Below are 20,112 nucleotides of genomic sequence, written 5' to 3'. Positions count from 1 at the left end.
TTGACGATGGAGAAAAGGCCGTTGTATTTGGGCCGAGGCCGTGGCAGAGGGCAAACTTCTTTAAAGTCTCAAAATGGCGCCAATGCGTGGCATCAAAAACATGGTGCCAAACCGGGACAGTCGTCATCTACGAGAAAAGAGGTGAAGCCACGTGTAGCAGCCAAAACAGAGCCGTCCAAACAGAGACTTGACAAGGTGCACATGATTAAAGAGTCGGCTCGCAAGTTTTTGGATGAAGAATTTGAAGATTCATCTGAAGATGAAGAAATCAATGACGAATCAGTCATGAGTAGTACACTACAAAAATACTTAGACACGTCAGCTACAGGTAGGGGGAGGGTCTGCTAGGGGAGGGGAGGGGGCTTGAGCCTGTCAGTTAACTTGTAGGAGGGCCTGCTAGGTAAGTATGAGTCTGCTAGGTAATGGGCAGGCCCTTAGCCACCACCCAGCTTGAAGGTCCGCTTAGAATAAACAAAACAGTCCAGTTCGTCTGGATATTCTGTGCACATCAATATGTCTTTAAAATTATAAAAACTTTTTATGATAATTATCTTTATTATGAACGCTTATGTTAAAAAGCACCCTATTAATAATATTTAAAATACAAGATTAAATTTATTTGAAGTATCGATTGCCTAATGTTATAAGGCGAGGAGAGGGGTATACTGGAAGTTTGGTCCGAAAAGCGAACCACCCTGCTCAAAATCCTGGCTACGCACCTGATGAGGGAAGTCGGTTTGCTTGAAGGAGGGAATCTGCTTGGTAGCTAGCAGTTAGGTAAGGGGGGACACATCTGGTAAGAGGGTGTATCAGCAACTCTTTTGCAGATAATGTTATCATGTACCACATTTAGTTTAATAATATGGCTGCTTTTCTGTTTCATGGTGAAGTTCGAACCTATTATATTGATTCTATGGAGGAATTAATGCAAGCACATCTGGAGACACTCATCTTGTTTTCTCCTGTGCATTTCAGAAGACCCTGCTGACACTCTCAAACGCACTACTCAGTACCTGATGGACTCATGTCGCCCTGGCTCAAATGTTTGCTTGATTTGTATAGCTTCTATCAAACATGTTGATGCGGTATGTTAATTAAATTAGTTTTCTTTATATGCTATCATTACAAATAGTCATGTTAACTATGTGAAAATTTAATGAGATACAGAACAGTACAGTATACTGTAATCTCTCTCTCTCTCTCTCTCTCTCTCTCTCTCTCTCTCTCTCTCTCTCTCTCTCTCTCTCTCTCTCTCTCTCTCTCTCTTCTTATCATATTTTTTTCTGTTTTTTTCTCCAGGTATGGAGCTGCGGTCAGTGTTACTGCATTTTTCACCTGCAGTGCATCCAAAAGTGGTCCAGGGATGGTGCAGTGCAGAACTCCACTTTGTCACAGGAGAATTTTCCTGCTGTAGAGGCTACATGGTGCTGGTGTGTTAAACAATCTTTATTAATATTGCATTAGTTGAATTTTAAACTTTAGAAATCTATTATACAAGGCTTCAGTAATTACGATGTAAGGTGGAAAAGTGGTGGATATTCGGGTCAATATGTGGTTTAATTATGATGTTTGATAATGCAGTTTGAGATGTGGTTTGATATGTGGTATAAGGCAAGCTTATTAAAGGGCTTCTGACAGGGTGTGTAGGTTCACAACCACTCATTCTAATTTTACCTGCACAATCTTGCACAAAAGTCTACAATTAAAATTTGTAAACTTATTATTTTATACTATTTTAGCCCAAAGTGCAGGTATGAGTTCAAGCAATCTGACTGTCCAACCAGATACCACTGCTTTTGTGGCAAAGAGGTAATAATTGTTTTCAGACTTTTTCTGACAAAATATTCATTTAACCTTGATATTATTAATAAAACTATAAATTAATATCTTGACATAATGCTCAACATTTCTGGACCTAGCCACAGTATAATATATATGGGAAACATGGGTGGATCTAGGATCCCATAGATCTGACAGTAATATAATCAGGGTCTCTAACAGGATGCGGATCCGTAACCTAGACCATTTTCTGCAACTACCGCAACCTGAGCCGATTTTCCATGAAATTTTGGTTCTTTCAAGAAATTAAGCAAAAAAGAAGCCTAAACTTAATTTGCAATGTATTCTTCCACAATATTGTTAATAATTTTGAGTTCAAAATGCAAAGAAATTGGAAAAAGCAGTTGTTTATACCGCGATTTCACAACGATGTCAATTCATAAGCTGTAAGATCTATCAGGCGTTACAAGTATGTAGCTGACATAGACTAAGTTCTAGCCCCATTTAACATTCCTCTTTTTCAAATCAAACCTTGTATAAGTTGCTCACCATTATCCATTGTAAACTAAAGCACAGAATTAACACAAAAGAGATGTATAACACATTGTAGAGCAAAAAAAAATAAAAAATTAGGTTGGTCCAATTAATAAATCTCAGTAAAGAGCAGGATCCCAGACCCCTAGATCCCCCCAAAATACCTCCATCAGTCAACACAAAAGGTGTTCATAGGAGAAAGTTTAGGATATTTTTGCATCGTTGGCATTCCTGGAGTCAGTTACAGCAACGTGAGATTCCTGGTTACCACATATGATAGCGTAACGGCCGTTGCGAACAAATGCCTTGATGCGAATTCATACTAGTGTTATACTAGTGCGAGTCCCGATGCATATGTCGTGCTCCTGCCATGCTGAATGTAATTGTTTGGATTGGGCATATGAACAGGTCGACCTCTGAATCAATTAAGTTTGGCCGGTGCTAAGCACAGCTGCACCTGTCGTGCTGCACATCAAAGCACGACACTGATTCAAACGTCGAGCTTCTGATGTGCTGAATCAAATACCATGTTTGTTTTATTTTGTGCAACAGAAACTCTGCTTCAAATCAATTTTTACTACACACAAATCTATTGAGCACGACTTATTTAGTGTGACACCGATACAAATAGACAATTAGATTAGGCACGGCAGAAGCGACTTTGAGATATCAGACTCAACAAAGACGAGCAACATTTCATTTGATAACGTGCAAAGAAGTGTATGTGAGTAGAGGAAAAATCCAATTTGGAAGACATTTGTACATGCGTGAAATTACATGCTGTGCTCAAGTACATATGTGATATTACACAACATTAACAGAGGAAATTTGTGGTACTTAGCTAACTACTCATTTTGCGTTGTTGTTTAACTAATATCGAGGATTTATTACGATATCGAAATATAAACTTTCTTGTAGACTGTATAGATTTATTCAAACGCGGTGTAATTTTTATATTTGTGTATTATATAGATATAAATCAAAGACTATCATGCAATTAGATATGTTACATATCCTGTACCTGCAAGTGAGTAAAAAAAGGTTGATCACCCCCCCAAAAAAAAAAAACACCACCACCCCACCCCCTAAAAAAAATAAGTGAAATTTGCATTCTTCCCGCGAAATTTCGATTTTCGTCTGCAACTTTCGACCCAAAATTTCTGTGAAATTTGAAGATTTTTTAATGTTTAATTGTACTGAAATGTTTGTAATTTCTCTCTCGCAGGAGAATCCAGCATTTGACCCATGGATTGTACCTCACTCTTGTGGTCAGACATGCAGCCGACCCCTTAAACCAGACTGCGGCCATGAATGCCTACTGTTGTGCCATCCAGGTAGGGTATGATGTTGAGGAAAGAGGGCTTGAGAAGCCTGTGTCTATCATCCCTGGGTTCCAGTTGTTAAATTGGGTTCCAACAATAGTGCTGACAAATCTTTTTGTTGTGGCTGCATTATATGAGCAAATAGCCATACTTGTAAGCCTAATACCAAAGTTATGATTTAATATATTGAGTCCTTTTTAAGCAAATGAACCTGTCATTTTATAGCTGTATTACTCAAATAGTTTAACCCTACAATTGTGTTTTTATTTTGTCAGAGCCTCCCCTTGTGCATCCATTTTCAATGCTGTTGGTTTCAACATCATTTGGGTGTGGTTTTGTTCTTTTCTTTGCTCTGTGAATGCCATAATTTTTATCATCACCACCACCACTACTAACTATACTCATTGCTGATTATGTTTTTAGGACCATGCCCTCCTTGTCCAAAGACTGTAAGGACTCGCTGTCACTGCGGAACCCAAGCCCCATCAGTAAGGCGATGTGGAGCAAAGGACTGGTCATGCAGTCGGCCATGTGGAAAACTCCTGTCATGTGGTCATCACAGCTGCCAGACCCCCTGTCATGCTGGTAAAAGTCTTTTAAGACTTTAAAGTCATTAAAATGACAAAATTCATTAAAATGACAAAAGCCTGTACACATGTACAAAATAATTACACTTTAGACTGTTTAAAAGGTCTGAGACGTGTGGGTCTGGGGGCATGGCAGGCGTAGGGGGCACCCACATAAAAAATGTCTATGAAACCGTTAGTGATAGTGATAAAATGATCATACCAAAATTCATCGTCAGCACCCTATTATTAAGAATCTGGTTGAGAATATCATAACCTATTCTATGTTATTTATTTGCAGGTGACTGCCCTCCTTGCCCAAAGGAGAGTGTTCAAAGCTGTCTCTGTGGAAAACAGGAGTCCAAAAGGCCTTGTGCAAGTCCGGATTGGCAGTGCCAGAAGGTATTTTTAAGAGCACACAACATTTAAGGTTAATCAACAGGTCACAAACTGAGCGTGTCATCAATTTAAAACTTCACACAGAAGCATCAATGTTTTTGCGATTGTTCTAGATTTTTTACTTAAGACTACTTAGTGTATGGAGAGTGCACACATTTAAAAATTGTATTTGTATTAAAACATGCAATAATGTAGTAGCACTTAAAAAGTGAACAACATGTTTTTCCACTTACTTAAGACTGACGCAAAATTAAGTGTTGGCTTTTTTACTAAATTGTCAAAATCTGTTCAATATGTGGTGATACAGCCTCTGTGATAGTTAGAAAAAAATCTGTGGATTTGGAATTTCGACCTGAAAAATTGACGGCGAAGTTCAGTCAAATCAATTTTTTTACAAATACAACCACCAATTGTGTATGATAACTTATGTAAAATTTGGTTTGGCTTTGTTCAATAGAAAGAAAATTGTAACATTTTGAATAACACTATCATTTTAGAACATCTTTCCCAAAAACTGATAAAAACACATTTTCCACAATATTTCAACAATCAACCGTGGAATTTTAGAGATATTTGTCAATGATAAAATTTGGTTCTTTAGACAACTTGTATGATCGACTACATTGCATAGAAGCGCTTTGTTGGGGCAGGGAAGTGAGGGACTATCTTGGGTTGTGTTTTCGTGATGGCAGGGGTTTTCCATTTCATGCCACACAGCGGTATGCAAATCAAGGCGTCCATACATTGTAAAAAATCTAGAACGGTCGCATAAACAGTGACGATTCTGTGCGAAGTTGAAAATTGATAACGCCCTCTGTTTATGATGTATTGATTAAAACGTGAGCGACCTTAAGTGACCTTTACAGGAATTCTGAAGTATTTTTCCCATATAACATTTTGCAACCGTATGGTTTTGATGTACTTGTTGTGGTTATTTAGATATGTGGCCGAACACTTTCCTGTGGATTTCACATATGTGAGAAAGTATGCCACTCTGGCCTTTGTGGTGATTGTCCAAGGAGTGGAGAGAGGTCTTGCCCATGTGGGAAAACAAGTAAGGGGACTCTTTGACAGTGGGGGTTTGTATATTACATTAATGTACTGTGCATTGATTTTGTTGGATATGTGACCTAGGCCCATAACTAACACGGGGAGTGGGAGTCACTAACCAAGCTATTTCATGTAGTACAGTAAGTGCTTGCTATTGTACAATTCTATTTATAGAAAAGCAATATTTGGCTGTAGTAAACAAATGATTCCAGGTTGTATTGTTATGGTACTTTTGTGACGTTACACTAGGTTATGAAAAATATGGATCCCTCTGCAGTGGTATTGTTACAGGCCTCTTATCAAAGCCATTATATTAAAACAGGATGTCTTTACAGTTCACATTTTCCCAAATCTATCATTGTGTGGGAGTTGGTCACTTGCTGTTTACAGCACCTACTCTGATGCTTTGCTGTGACTTTTTTGCAAAGATGCATACAAGAGTTCTCACCCTCAATTATAGACAAACCCATTTCCTATTTCTATTCTGTGCAGAAATAAGCCTTCCCTGTACTGAGGACATTCCTACCTGTGGGGACACATGTGAACAGGAGCTCTCTTGTGGTCGTCACAAATGTACTCAGAGGTGCCACCAAGGGCCTTGTGGACCTTGTCGGCAGTTTGTGACTAAGCAGTGTCGCTGCGGCAAGCGTGAGAAAAATGTGCAGTGCAGCATGGAGTTTACCTGTGAGGCTAAGTGCACCAACATGAGGCAGTGTAGCAGGCATCAGTGCAAGAGAAAGGTATGGCTTCTATTTTCCTGTTTTGCCCTATCTTGTCTTGTTTGGCCTTGTCTGGACCTCATGTCTTTTCACTAGCTCATGTTTGTAGCCTTTTTGTTGCATTATATGGAGTAATTATAAGAATATATTAAAATTAAAATAGACTCTTCAATCCTATGACTTTGGTGTTTACCTGAAGGAATCTTGTTCGGACCAGCAAAATTGTTCTAATAAATGCAGTGTTCTTATAAAAATGAATATATGTCCTTAGAATTGGATCCCTTCTGTATTAACAATTGTTCCTCCATGTTCAACTTTGGGGATATTTTCTAGAATTATCTTGATGTGCCGTCAATTGATAAACTTGACATTGTATCTATTGTTCTCTTTCCTGGGTAGTGCTGTGATGGAAAATGCCCACCTTGTGAACAAACATGTGGTAGAACTTTGAACTGCAAGAACCACAAGTGCCCTTCACAGTGCCACAGAGGTACAAAGTACTTTCTTTAAACAACAACTTTTATTTATACAACATAGCTGGTAAAGCGACATCAACCACATGCCTCACAACTTAATTGTGATGTCATCTGAGAGGACATGGAATTGGGATCAGATTTTAGACCATTTCATCATGCATTTCCAGTGGCATCAGTTTGCCTTTTTAGAAAAAAAATCATGAAATTAATGTGAGTCAAAAATTGGTTTAACTGATGTCCGCATTTTGTGCTACCCCATTTCTTGTTAAAAATACAAGACATAACCAATTGCCTGCATTTATGGTTATTATTTATGATGCTTGCGTTGTCATGGTTATTATTTTAATGCTTGCGTTGTCATGGTTATTATTTATGATGCTTGCTTTGTCAGGTCCATGTTACCCCTGTCCTTTGACTGTGGACATGAAATGCTTCTGCGGTTCGACTGTGGTTACTTTGCAGTGTGGACGAGAGAAGATCTCAAAGCCTCCGAAGTGCAATGAGCTGTGCAAGTAGGTCTTTTTGCAAGCCTTGCTTACTTCCTTACTATTGCTCTGGCATGAATAAGTTTGATCTGACAATAGTGATGCATGTTTTCATATGCTAGGAACCCTATGCCAATAACGCATTCATCTCAGTAGACAGCCAAATCTGCTTGCATCACAGTGTATTTCACTCCATCCTAAATTATTTTCATAAAGTATCAAATAACGCAGGGAAAATTAAAATAACGAGTTTTGATTAAATAAATAAATAAATAAATAAATAAATAAATAAATAAATAAATAAATAAATGAATGAATGAATGAATAAATAAATAAATAAATAAATAAATAAATAAATAAATAAATAAATAAATGGGAGTAGCTAATCACTCTCATTGCAGCCGGGAAGCTGAATTAGGAGAGCGCAGATTCAGACGTGGTCGTGTTGAATGCATGGGAAGGCGCCTCAGACAGCCTCCATACAGCTCATGTCTGACCACGGATCACAGCTAAGATCGAAATTGTTGGTTTTGTGGAGGGAGGAAAACCGGAGAACCCGGAGAAAAACCCTCGGAGCAAAGGCGAGACCAACTAACTCAACTCACGTCGGAACCGGGAATCGAACCCGGAACCCAGTGGTGAGAGGCACAGGCACTACAGAGCGACGCTCTGCCAACTGCGCCACCTAGGAATATTCAAAACTGGTGTTTACACTTTAGCTCCGTTTTATAATTCTTGTGTAATTTAATTTTGTCTTTTTCCTCCCCTACAGGCACCCATCTAATTGTCATCACCCCAGCCGAGAGGTGAGTGTCCACACACCCAAATAAAGAAAAATTTGATTTTTCTATAGAATTTTGACCCACCAACTCTCTGCTTTGTTTTCAAAAACACTATGAAAATTGTGGTCTATCCTTTATTGAGTTCTGATATCATGTTCTTGTATAACGACTTTTGGTTGAACGTTGTTACCATTGGGAGTACCTTGAAACTATTTGGAGTAACAAGAGTTCGGAAACAGATGCTTTGTGTTATTATACTCTTTGGGGATGAGGGGGGGGGGGGGGTAAAATGACGGCCTGTTTGACATTCTTTTAGTTTGTGTGCGATGCCTACAAGAAACAAGAAAAGTATTCCATTGTGATTTAACACAATATTTATCCTATGTATGTACATAGCACATTAACAAGACTGAAAGAATAGTCTCTACTATCAATAAAAGGAAGTACACATGATTGCATTGAAAAATTTCTAAGATCAAGACCATGCTAGCACTCGTCATACTGTAAGATGGCACTATTTGTTCATATGTGAATGTGTAGTGATGATAATATTACAGGTTTGCACTGCGGTGACATTTACTGCTCTTCATCCCTTAGCCTCATCGATGCCATTATGGCGACTGCCCGACATGCAGACAGATCTGTAAAAGACATCTCCCAGACTGCAACCACACTTGTCCGCAGCGTTGCCATGACAACGTACCTGCTCAAACAAAATCACCAATTGTAAGTCTAATAGACTACGTTTACCCGCGGTGTATCATGGGATCTAATTCCAGACAGGCGAGAGATTTAAACGACACACACATCCGCGATAACCAAAGTAAAAACCTCTGTAGCAGGGCTTAAATTATGGGGGAGGGGGGGGAGAGGGGGCACGATACGCCCCGTCTCACAGAAACGTCCCGTCCAATACAGAAATCCAGAAACGTCTTGTCCAATACCCTACCCTTGATAGGCTAATCTGACAGCTCCAAAAGAATAAGACTGCTCATCGCAGTGCCCCCATTTCTTGTCCAGGCCGCCGCTAAAGATACGCAGCAAAACCCGGAAGTGGTTGCGTTGCCCTGCCCGCCTTGCCGTGAGCCTGTCAAATGGTAATTATGACGTCACTTCTGCCGCCTTGATACTTTACCCGACTTTGTGACATGCAAAATACAGTAGAACCTCAATTTGACGAAGTGCCAAGGGACTGGGGAAATCTGTTGGTTATATCGAGGGTTTGTTATATCGAGGTTCTTTTCCATACGTTTTACTGTTATTTTGGCCGGGAATCTTGTATCTGAAAGCTATGTGAATGTTTATAAAAATGTAAACAAAAATTCTACAGCTTTTGAAGCCTTGTACTTATTTTACGCTTTTTCTTATTTACTTAAAGTATTGCGGGTTAGGATACACAGATTCTCCAAGTACAACCTTTTTTGAAATATGTGTATAGAGGTTCCTTTAATCGAGGTTCCACTGTACATGCACAACGAGACAAAATCTACATGGCATTTGTTATTAGGCGCTTTATATATTTTGGTTATAAATTTGTTTCCCCCTCGGTTGATTATGTCTATTTGATTTAATTTTATTATCTGTTTTTAGGAGCTGCTATGGAGAGCACGAGGTAAATACTTTTGTTATCATATCCCGTTTGACATTCTTTCTCGACTCATTTTACAATGTGTTTTCTTTCATGTGATAGGACCGTTTATTTCCTTGTTCCGAAGCCTGTCGGTATTCCTGTGGAAGGCCGTGTGGGCGCGCGTTGCCTTGTGGGAACCATACGTGCCAGCTTGAATGTCACTACGTTACTAAAGAAACAAGCAAAACTGAGGTGATTGAATTGTTTCCTGAGTTACAAGTATTGCAATAATTGTATTTTTAAAACGCACACGTACAAGCTGATCCCTCAGTGTCAGTGACGTGCTTTTAGCACAGTATTAACACAGTACCGTTGTGGCTCGAATAAGTGCTTCGTATAATCGGCCCTCCAGAATAAGCGCCATACGCGCCTAGCCTGCCTGGCGCTTAGTCAAGCAATTACTGTATGTGAGGATGTGGGCATTTGTGAGGGGTCATAAAAGGGCGAGATTATTATATTCACTATCCTATTTCCCGTGTACCAAGCTATCAATTTGATTGACAGGCTGGGCCAGAATGCCAGGCGTGTGAGGAACCATGCAACAAGCCACGCCCCTCTGGCTGCACCCACTCATGTCCGCGGCCCTGCCATCAAGGTACCCATCACTTGTGTGCCCTGCGGTATTCTCGAATAGCGCAACCCCGAATAGGTCGCTCATGAGTTGTACCGAGTCATCCCCGATACTTAGCCGACAACGGCGAACAAAACAAGTAGAGAAAAAATATTTTTCCACTGCCTCGAAATCTGGAAATCGGTTCCAGATTTTTATAACGCCAAGCCACCTGGATATCGCCAATTCCAGACTAAAGGTAGATCCGACAAGGGTAACGAATTGCATATACTGACAACCGCTGGTACCAAATTACTCCCGACAAGTACCGAGTCATTCTGTTTAGAGTCACTGAATATCTCCTGAGTACCACCGAGTCCTTATCAAGTAGTACGTAGCCTCTCCCAGAGATAGTTCCAAGGTACTCGTCAAAAGTAACTTCGTGTCTTAATGGTTTGTGTCTATCACAAACGTGCCTTGGTTTCCAATAGGTGAATGCCATCAATGCAAGTTAATGCTGAAGAGGCAATGTCACTGTTGCCTGATGGCTGTCTACATCCGTTGCAGGTGAGTGACACTTGGCTCTTAAAGAGCTATTTTACGCTCCCTACCTAGTACCTCAAAGCACCCAATCCCATCGGCTTATCTATGCGAGTATCTGGTAGCCTGCTAGCCTACCTAGTACCTCAAAGCACCCAATCCCATCGGCTTATCTATGCGAGTATCTGGTAGCCTGCTAGCCTACCTAGTACCTCAAAGCACCCAATCCCATCGGCTTATCTATGCGAGTATCTGGTAGCCTGCTAGCCTACCTAGTACCTCAAAGCACCCATTCCCATCGGCTTATCTAAGCGAGTATCTGGTAGCCTGCTAGCCTACCTAGTACCTCAAAGCACCCAATTCCATCGGCTTTTCTAAGCGAGTATCTGGTAGCCTGCTAGCCTACCTAGTACCTCAAAGCACCCATTTCCATCGGCTTATCTAAGCGAGTATCTGGTAGCCTGCTAGCCTACCTAGTACCTCAAAGCACCCATTTCCATCGGCTTATCTAAGCGAGTATCTGGTAGCCTGCTAGCCTACCTAGTACCTCAAAGCACCCATTTCCATCGGCTTATCTAAACGAGTATCTGGTAGCCTGCTAGCCTACCTAGTACCTCAAAGCACCCAATCCCATCGGCTTATCTAAACGAGTATCTGGTAGCATGCTAGCCTACCTAGTACCTCAAAGCACCCAATCCCATCGGCTTATCTAAACGAGTATCTGGTAGCCTGCTAGCCTACCTAGTACCTCAAAGCACCCAATCCCATCGGCTTATCTAAACAAGTATCTGGTAGCATGCTAGCCTACCTAGTACCTCAAAGCACCCATTCCCATCGGCTTATCTAAGCGAGTATCTGGTAGCCTGCTAGCCTACCTAGTACCTCAAAGCACCCATTTCCATCGGCTTATCTAAGCAAGTATCTGGTAGCCTGCTAGCCTACCTAGTACCACAAAGCACCCATTTCCATCGGCTTATCTAAACGAGTATCTGGTAGCCTGCTAGCCTACCTAGTACCACAAAGCACCCATTTCCATCGGCTTATCTAAGCGAGTATCTGGTAGCCTGCTAGCCTACCTAGTACCTCAAAGCACCCATTTCCATCGGCTTATCTAAGCGAGTATCTGGTAGCCTGCTAGCCTACCTAGTACCTCAAAGCACCCATTTCCATCGGCTTATCTAAGCGAGTATCTGGTAGCCTGCTAGCCTACCTAGTACCTCAAAGCACCCATTTCCATCGGCTTATCTAAGCGAGTATCTGGTAGCCTGCTAGCCTACCTAGTACCTCAAAGCACCCAATTCCATCGGCTTTTCTAAGCGAGTATCTGGTAGCCTGCTAGCCTACCTAGTACCACAAAGCACCCATTTCCATCGGCTTATCTAAGCGAGTATCTGGTAGCCTGCTAGCCTACCTAGTACCTCAAAGCACCCATTTCCATCGGCTTATCTAAGCGAGTATCTGGTAGCCTGCTAGCCTACCTAGTACCTCAAAGCACCCATTTCCATCGGCTTATCTAAGCGAGTATCTGGTAGCCTGCTAGCCTACCTAGTACCTCAAAGCACCCATTTCCATCGGCTTAGCTAAACGAGTATCTGGTAGCCTGCTAGCCTACCTAGTACCTCAAAGCACCCATTTCCATCGGCTTAGCTAAACGAGTATCTGGTAGCCTGCTAGCCTACCTAGTACCTCAAAGCACCCATTCCCATCCGCTTATCTAAGCGAGTATCTGGTAGCCTGCTAGCCTACCTAGTACCTCAAAGCACCCAATTCCATCGGCTTATCTAAGCGAGTATCTGGTAGCCTGCTAGCCTACCTAGTACCTCAAAGCACCCATTTCCATCGGCTTATCTAAACGAGTACCTGGTAGCCTGCTAGCCTACCTAGTACCTCAAAGCACCCATTTCCATCGGCTTATCTAAACAAGTATCTGGTAGCCTGCTAGCCTACCTAGTACCTCAAAGCACCCATTTCCATCGGCTTATCTAAGCGAGTATCTGGTAGCCTGCTAGCCTACCTAGTACCTCAAAGCACCCAATTCCATCGGCTTTTCTAAGCGAGTATCTGGTAGCCTGCTAGCCTACCTAGTACCTCAAAGCACCCATTTCCATCGGCTTATCTAAGCGAGTATCTGGTAGCCTGCTAGCCTACCTAGTACCTCAAAGCACCCATTTCCATCGGCTTATCTAAGCGAGTATCTGGTAGCCTGCTAGCCTACCTAGTACCACAAAGCACCCATTTCCATCGGCTTATCTAAGCGAGTATCTGGTAGCCTGCTAGCCTACCTAGTACCACAAAGCACCCATTTCCATCGGCTTATCTAAGCGAGTATCCGGTAGCATGCTAGCCTCCCTAGTACCACAAAGCACCCATTTCCATCGGCTTATCTAAACGAGTATCTGGTAGCCTGCTAGCCTACCTAGTACCACAAAGCACCCATTTCCATCGGCTTATCTAAACGAGTATCTGGTAGCCTGCTAGCCTACCTAGTACCTCAAAGCACCCAATCCCATCGGCTTATCTAAACAAGTATCTGGTAGCATGCTAGCCTACCTAGTACCTCAAAGCACCCATTCCCATCGGCTTATCTAAGCGAGTATCTGGTAGCCTGCTAGCCTACCTAGTACCTCAAAGCACCCATTTCCATCGGCTTATCTAAGCAAGTATCTGGTAGCCTGCTAGCCTACCTAGTACCACAAAGCACCCATTTCCATCGGCTTATCTAAACGAGTATCTGGTAGCCTGCTAGCCTACCTAGTACCACAAAGCACCCATTTCCATCGGCTTATCTAAGCGAGTATCTGGTAGCCTGCTAGCTTACCTAGTACCTCAAAGCACCCATTCCCATCGGCTTATCTAAGCGAGTATCTGGTAGCCTGCTAGCCTACCTAGTACCTCAAAGCACCCATTCCCATCTGCTTATCTAAGCGAGTATCTGGTAGCCTGCTAGCCTGCTCTCATTCGGGTTTATTCGGGGATGTTTTGTTTCTGAATCGAATATTGGGAGTTCTCTGGCGCGCGCGAAGGCCAAGGTGCGCTAGCCGGCAAAGTATCTGGGATATTTGAAATCAAAGATCATCAATAGTCCAGTTTCGGGTTCCACTGTGCCTGCTGGTCATAGGCACAGAGGACGCATAAATACAGTGCAAGCCTCGGTTTCAATTGAATCGATTGCAAATACCAGCGAGATCATGTAGTATTCACAGGTTTTTGCTTTGTTTTATTCCAAGTTCCAGAGGATTCTCGCTGGTATGCGCATGAAATTTGCCTCAAGTCGAGGCTTACACTGTATTTATGCGTCCTTAGTCTGTAAGTCCAGCGGTCATAGCGGAACTAGAAATAGGGCTATAAAGTACCAGATTTCTATTAATGGATGGTTATTTTGAGTATTTTTGCACACAGCTCAAACCCTTAGCTAAGGAGTGGTTGATCAACATTTTTAATTTTTTTAAATCTTTTTTTCGCCTAGAAGATCTGGAGGTCCCTATTTAGAGGCAGATTACACGACGCCCAGTTTTGTCGGACCGATTTTGGGCCACTGCTTTCACATGCTGCGATTTGTAGGGCCCCTGTCTATGTTTGTAGAAAGAAAAATTTAGTCCAACACTAAAAGTCGGGCTAACATCGGAGTGAACGTACAAAAAATCGGCCTGGCAAATCGGCGTGTTGTAAACCAGTTTTAGGGTAGAGTACATGAAAAATGTTTTTGTCAGTTGACAAAACTTTTGTATAGAACATGGGCTATTAAAACAGCCTATTTTGTTGTAAGCTAAACTTCAGTTTTTCCTTGATGTTATCAGCGATTGGACTTCATCAGAAGGCGTGGCGCGCGAACAGCTTCAGTCGTGTAAGAATCAATGTCCGAAGACATTATCTTGTGGCCACCGCTGCGGCGTTGAGTGCCACCCTGGAGCGTGTCCTGACACGCTCGTGTGCAGTAAGAAGACCGCAGTGCGATGCCCTTGTCGCAGGAAGAAGATGGTAAGAGTCGTTTTTCTCAATTGATAACAAGCGTAAATCAAAACGGAAACACGTACTTACACTAGTACCCTAACGCAAAAACAGCAGAAGGTTTTTTTTTTCACAACACAATGTGTAAAAGTACTTTATTGAATGAAAAGCAGCTCGCCCTTCTTTTAGAATTAGGTATTTTAGTGCGTTAACATCCTGTGTTTGAAGCACTCTCGTAGATAGTGAAAAACTTAAAAGCTTAAAGCGCTATATCTGTTAAAAGTAGGAATTCCCTTGCTACGGCGTGTAGAAGTTTGCTGTAATAGTCGTGTTGTTTTGTGTTAGCAATTCCCTTGCTACCGTGTATGGAGTTTTGTTGTAATGAGCGTGTTTTATTGTGTTAGCATTCCCCTTGCTACCGTGTATAGAATTTTGTTGTAATGATCGTGTTGTTTTGTGTTAGCAATTCCCTTGCTACCGTGTGCAGTCCAACGACGTGAAGGTTGAATGTGATGACGAGTGTAAAGCAGCCAAGCGTCGCCAGGAAGAGGAGAATGCCGCAGCCCATAGGAGGACAAGGGAGGAGCAAGAGCGTGCGCAGAAGGTAGTTCTGTTAATCATAACGATGATGAGAGAGTTCTAAGGTGAGGGGTGGTGGGGTTGGTGCCGATGATGATGATTATGGGTAGGGGATCCTCGATAAGGAAGGTAATTGTAATCAAGTTGATTATGATAGTAGTGGTTTTAATGTTGGTTGTGATGATATGATGACGATGACAATGATGGTGATGGTGACAGATTAGTGATAACAATACCACATCAATTTAACCAGAAGTTTACTCACTATTACGACTTTGTGATACTTGTGGTAGATACCACTTTTAAACCAGAGGTAACACCTCACGATTATGGCCTTGAGATACTTGTGGTACAAAAATCTTAAATAAGCCAGAGGTTAGTACCTCTTTAATATGGCCTGTCTTAATCAGGAGATGCTAGATAAACATTGTACCTCATGTAAACCAAACAGATCTAATCCCTTCACTATAATAACCTGTTCTTTTATCAGGCGGAAATTGCTCTGTACGAGCGTCTGCGCGGAGGGAAGAAAAGACGTCAAAGGAAACAAGAAGAGTTCGTGGAGGAGCCGATGTGGATATCTGCTCACAAGAATGAATTAATACTAAGCGCAGTCGCTATGGCAATAGTTGCTGGACTCTTTTATATAGCCATGAGTTAACAATAGGTTATCGGCTTGGCAGTGCCAAACCCTGTACTCGACGAGTCGCTAGTTGCTAGATTGTTCTATATAGCCATGAGTTAACAATATGTTATCGGCTTAGCTGTGCCACACCCTATACTCGGAGGTGACAATATATCCTGAGCTTGAAGGTAGTCTATACCGGATCAAATCTGTCAAATCTGCAAATCTATTTATTGGTGATTTAAAATAATTATTAACTATCTATTGCACTTTTACTTTTCCCTCTTCCTAATCAATTTTTAGCTTTGCCCTTAGAATCTATTGCATGGAAACACAAGGGACAAGAGTGGAATAAAATCGAACTGAATGGGATTTATTCTTATTCCAAAGGCACGCGAAAAAGCTTTCCGTCTGATGCCATTTTAGCAATTTCCCATTAACATTGACATGGTCGTATTCTACACTGTATATCACACCGTATTCTATGCATCGAACAAGTTAAGCCTGCAGTTTAGAAGAGGATAAACCTAGTCTACTATCAGATTCAAAACAATTACATTTGTGCTGCCATGTTTGTCTGGCGATATGTCTATGTTGTCATCAATGTGGCCATATTTGTTACAAGTGTTACAAGGTATGGAGCGATGCGTAAAGGGTTTCCGAATTTTCTTAATTTTCACCAAGACCGTAGCCAGTATGCGAACCGAGACATTCGCTCCATTTTTCAAAAAAAATTAAATAGAGTCACACTTTTTCTTTTTATGTCTTATTGCCTCGGTCGTATGATCATGTCTCATTGGATCCGGCCCTGTCAAGTGTTTTTGATTGGACGAATTAATTTGTATCTGATTGTTTATCATAAAGGGAATGACGTTAAAAGGAAGGCGATTAGGTGTTGTGGAGTTGAGGGTTCTAGGCTTTTTGTAAGGCTTGCCTTTGATAATTGCCGACGATTTGTCATTTGTAACTAGTTTTATATTTAAAACGTGTTTTCACAAAATCTCAAACGCAAACATAGAAATCGGCCTTAATGAATTCCGTATTGGTGTTGACAAAGCAACCCCACTATGACGCGAGTAGAATTCACGAAAATTAAGCCAATAATAATTTCTTGTAAGCTCCATCTAAGTGGGAGACGAGCGTCATTGATATCAGTGGGCCAGTGTTCTAGTTAGATTATAGTAATTCTTTTCCTTGGGACAGTTTTAGCATCATCATATTATATTCTGCGAGTGTGTGAATACAATGTATAAGATAAAAGGAAAGTATAGTTCTTTATTTCATTCTCTCAATTTATGTATTGTATACGTCACGGTTATTCATTAAGGAACTGGCGTGCCACTATTTGTTGTCTCAACATGTTTAAATATTGATCATGAGCTCTCTAGCCCTAAATCAATTTGTTAGTGAGAACACAAATGCTAATTCTACGTTTTTTTGGAAGATGGACCTGCTAAGTTTGTGAGTAGCTAAAAGGTGTCTCGCCATACTAATGACTGCATTTTCACAAATCTGAAACCATTCGACGATACGATTTGAATACGTTATCTTGGTGTTAATCTCGCTATTTTTGTTATAGTTTAAAGACCTGTTCGCAACGTACCGCCAATTCTACAAGAAGACCAACGGCTTGTTATCAAAGCTGAGGAAACTGTTTTCCTTCTTTGGCTTAATGAGAAAGCCGATATGGATGCAGCGTTGAAAGAAAAACTGGCGCATTCATAGCAGTTCCAAAACTCGTATTAATTATTATTTTTCGGTGAGGTCTAAACATGAGGATGTCTTGGGGATGTTGTCATGGATTCAAGAAGCATAAGGGCTCCTCGTCTATGGTAGAAAACCTAAAGCCCACGTTACAAGAGAAATAATACTTGTTATGCAAGTTTGGATGTCACGCGGAGTGAAACTGCAAATATTGGTGATAGCTATCTGGCAATTTTAAGGGAAATCACTGATAGTACAAGTCTCTCTGTTAAGATAACAGGCTGTGGTGGTTACCCAACTAAACGTCTTGATTTGGGACGAGAAATAATTCTTTGTCATCGTTCAGGAACGGCACATAATCAGTCTGGGTTGAATTTTCGCGAGATGATGTCTATGCACCTGACAAGTTACGCTTTGGAAAATGAAGGTGAATTATTCGGTTCCAAAGTGGACACCAACAATAATGCCTTCCTGCCAAGGCTAGCTTTAGATACGACAAAGACAATTGAGAAGAATGAGTTTTCTGTTAATGAAGACACTATGAAGGTCGATGAAAAATCGGAAAGTTCCGTTCGAACGTCTAATGGCAAAAAAGTACGTTTTTCTCAACCTTTGGAGTACTGGAAGGAGTTTGACTCTGAAACTGGATGTTTGTTAGATAAAGATGAAAGCGTCAACTCGCAAAAGGGAAATTCTTTTAAGAGAGAGGATACTTGTAAAACCGAAACGTGCAAATTAAAGGATTCGAGTGTAAAGCGAGGGAATGCAGAAATACGCCGTGCCAGATTCAGGGCAACGACGATATCCCAAGTTGTTCAATCATTCCGATCAGACGAAGAAAGGAATAGCGTTAGAAAATTCATAGCGCATTACAAACGGTGCAGTGTTCGAGTCAGTCAGCATTTCCAGAGCGCAAAGCAAATGTGCTACAAGGATAATTCCATTGAAAACGACCATTTAAAGTTAGAGGACAGATGCAGTGGTGATAATAGGAATGCTACGTGTAACTTTTGCGGTAAAGACGCTCGTAAAACATCAAGTACCAAAAGAAGTTTAAGCGATGACGGCGATGGACACTGTTGCGAAATTCTTGGCTATTTAAAGAGGCCAAGAAAAGCAGGAAAACTTCCTGATGCTTGTAACGGAAGGAAGATCTACGATGAACGTTTGTTGCCGAGTGTTCACCCGAAAACGAGTCATAAGTTACCGAATATTAGCTCATCAAGAACTCAATCAAAGTTTATGACACAGGCTTCAGTAAATACATTACAAAATACTAATCCGTTACAAAGTACGCCACAGATGTGCCAACTCTTTGAATGATTTAAAATTTGTTGGGATTAGAATATAAATATTTTGTTTTCGTTACTAGCACTTTGTTTAGGATCGACTATCTGCAATTATAAATGATAATTCTGTCTATTCCTTTTTACAATTGAATAAAATTCGGCTGCAAGTAATTATGAAGTTTGTAATGTTGCACAATTAGACTAACCTTGGCTTTCCATCGAATTTTTTCCTCTTTTTATGGAAAGTTACTAATCCAAATGTTTCTTTGATTGTAACAAAATAAAGCCCATGGGACTCCTTTTAATGGTGGGATCTTTGAAGAATTATCGTTGAGAGTTGCCTAGAATCTCACGAAAGATACAGGTAGATTATTAAAAAAAAAACTATTTAGATTGCTCTGAACAAAAGATATAAGTAAATTGTCCTGAAAAAATAAATAAGTACATTGTTCTGAAAAAATATGAGAAGATTGTTCTGGATAGATATAAGGATGAGGGGGAGGCCAGTAAAATACGAGAAATATATTGAGGTTTATTACCGAAAGGAAAGATCCATACCTGCTTTTGTATTGATAGAAAAGTAATAAGCCAATCCCCTCGATCTAGTGCTAACTTACTAATCTTCCATAAGAACCTTCTTAGTGTAGCGTACAGCTTTTATTAAAATAAGAGAATAAAGAAGCTGAAGTTTTACACTTCGTCATTCATTTCTCAATATATTATACACAAACAGTAGATTATTCTACTCAAAAAACCGTGGCATCGTACACTGTGACGGTATGGTAAGAAAAGTTACCGGGTAGGAATAATGTGGAAGAGATACATGATCCTTTGTACACACCGTGATCCCGTGGGGGGCTCTGTCGACCTGATTGGGATGCTCGTCTGTATTTTTTATGAGTAAATTCGAGCCTCGGTAATTTTTAGGGGGATACCCTAGAAATAATAGGCTAGAAATGGTAATGAGTAGGGCTTTTGATGTATTTTTAAGTTATCTTTTTTTAGGGGTATTTTTCGAATTTCTCGGCGAGCATCCCTATCACTACTTTTACCCTGAAGCACCCCTACCCCCCACCCCTTCCCCGGGCCGTGATCCCTTCCCATTACGCATAGCGCACGGGATAAGAAAAGCGCC

General features: G+C 41.0%; 2 protein-coding genes across 3 annotated transcripts; both read left to right on the top strand.

The window, feature by feature from the left end:
• Positions 1 to 6: 6 nt before the first annotated feature.
• On the top strand, positions 7 to 16,246 carry LOC5513602 (NF-X1-type zinc finger protein NFXL1). 2 transcript variants are annotated; one of them, XM_048733200.1, is made up of 22 exons: positions 186 to 328; positions 649 to 777; positions 976 to 1,085; positions 1,300 to 1,430; positions 1,740 to 1,809; positions 3,539 to 3,647; positions 4,059 to 4,220; positions 4,503 to 4,603; positions 5,540 to 5,654; positions 6,143 to 6,390; positions 6,769 to 6,859; positions 7,237 to 7,357; positions 8,103 to 8,136; positions 8,710 to 8,838; positions 9,133 to 9,209; positions 9,703 to 9,724; positions 9,803 to 9,934; positions 10,247 to 10,337; positions 10,784 to 10,859; positions 14,630 to 14,810; positions 15,244 to 15,384; positions 15,850 to 16,246. In XM_048733200.1, the coding sequence occupies exons 3-22, from the start codon at positions 1,017 to 1,019 to the stop codon at positions 16,018 to 16,020; spliced, it is 2,271 nt and encodes a 756-aa protein (XP_048589157.1). In that variant the 5' UTR covers positions 186 to 328; positions 649 to 777; positions 976 to 1,016; the 3' UTR covers positions 16,021 to 16,246. The 2 variants fall into 2 exon arrangements, with proteins under 2 accessions (XP_048589156.1, XP_048589157.1); XM_048733199.1 differs by lacking the exon at positions 649 to 777 and having other exon boundaries at positions 7 to 328.
• A 1,169-nt stretch (positions 16,247 to 17,415) lies between these two features.
• On the top strand, positions 17,416 to 19,670 carry LOC5513601. The gene has a single exon (XM_001633803.3). The coding sequence runs from the start codon at positions 18,073 to 18,075 to the stop codon at positions 19,009 to 19,011; it is 939 nt and encodes a 312-aa protein (XP_001633853.2). The 5' UTR covers positions 17,416 to 18,072; the 3' UTR covers positions 19,012 to 19,670.
• The last annotated feature ends 442 nt before the right edge of the window (positions 19,671 to 20,112 follow it).

Source organism: Nematostella vectensis, chromosome 10 (assembly GCF_932526225.1).
Source record: "Nematostella vectensis chromosome 10, jaNemVect1.1, whole genome shotgun sequence".
NCBI lineage: Eukaryota > Metazoa > Cnidaria > Anthozoa > Actiniaria > Edwardsiidae > Nematostella > Nematostella vectensis.
Note: the sequence above shows the minus strand (reverse complement) of the source record. Positions and strands in the feature narration are given on the sequence as shown.

Coding starts and splice junctions, on each gene's coding strand:
- LOC5513602 (XM_048733199.1), top strand. CDS start 7: ATGGAGAAAAGGCCGTTGTATTTGGGCCGAGGCCGTGGCAGAGGGCAA. Junction 9,210..9,702: donor TGCCGTGAGCCTGTCAAATG/GTAATTATGACG, acceptor ATCTGTTTTTAG/GAGCTGCTATGGAGAGCACG. Junction 9,935..10,246: donor AAGAAACAAGCAAAACTGAG/GTGATTGAATTG, acceptor TTTGATTGACAG/GCTGGGCCAGAATGCCAGGC.
- LOC5513601 (XM_001633803.3), top strand. CDS start 18,073: ATGATGTCTATGCACCTGACAAGTTACGCTTTGGAAAATGAAGGTGAA.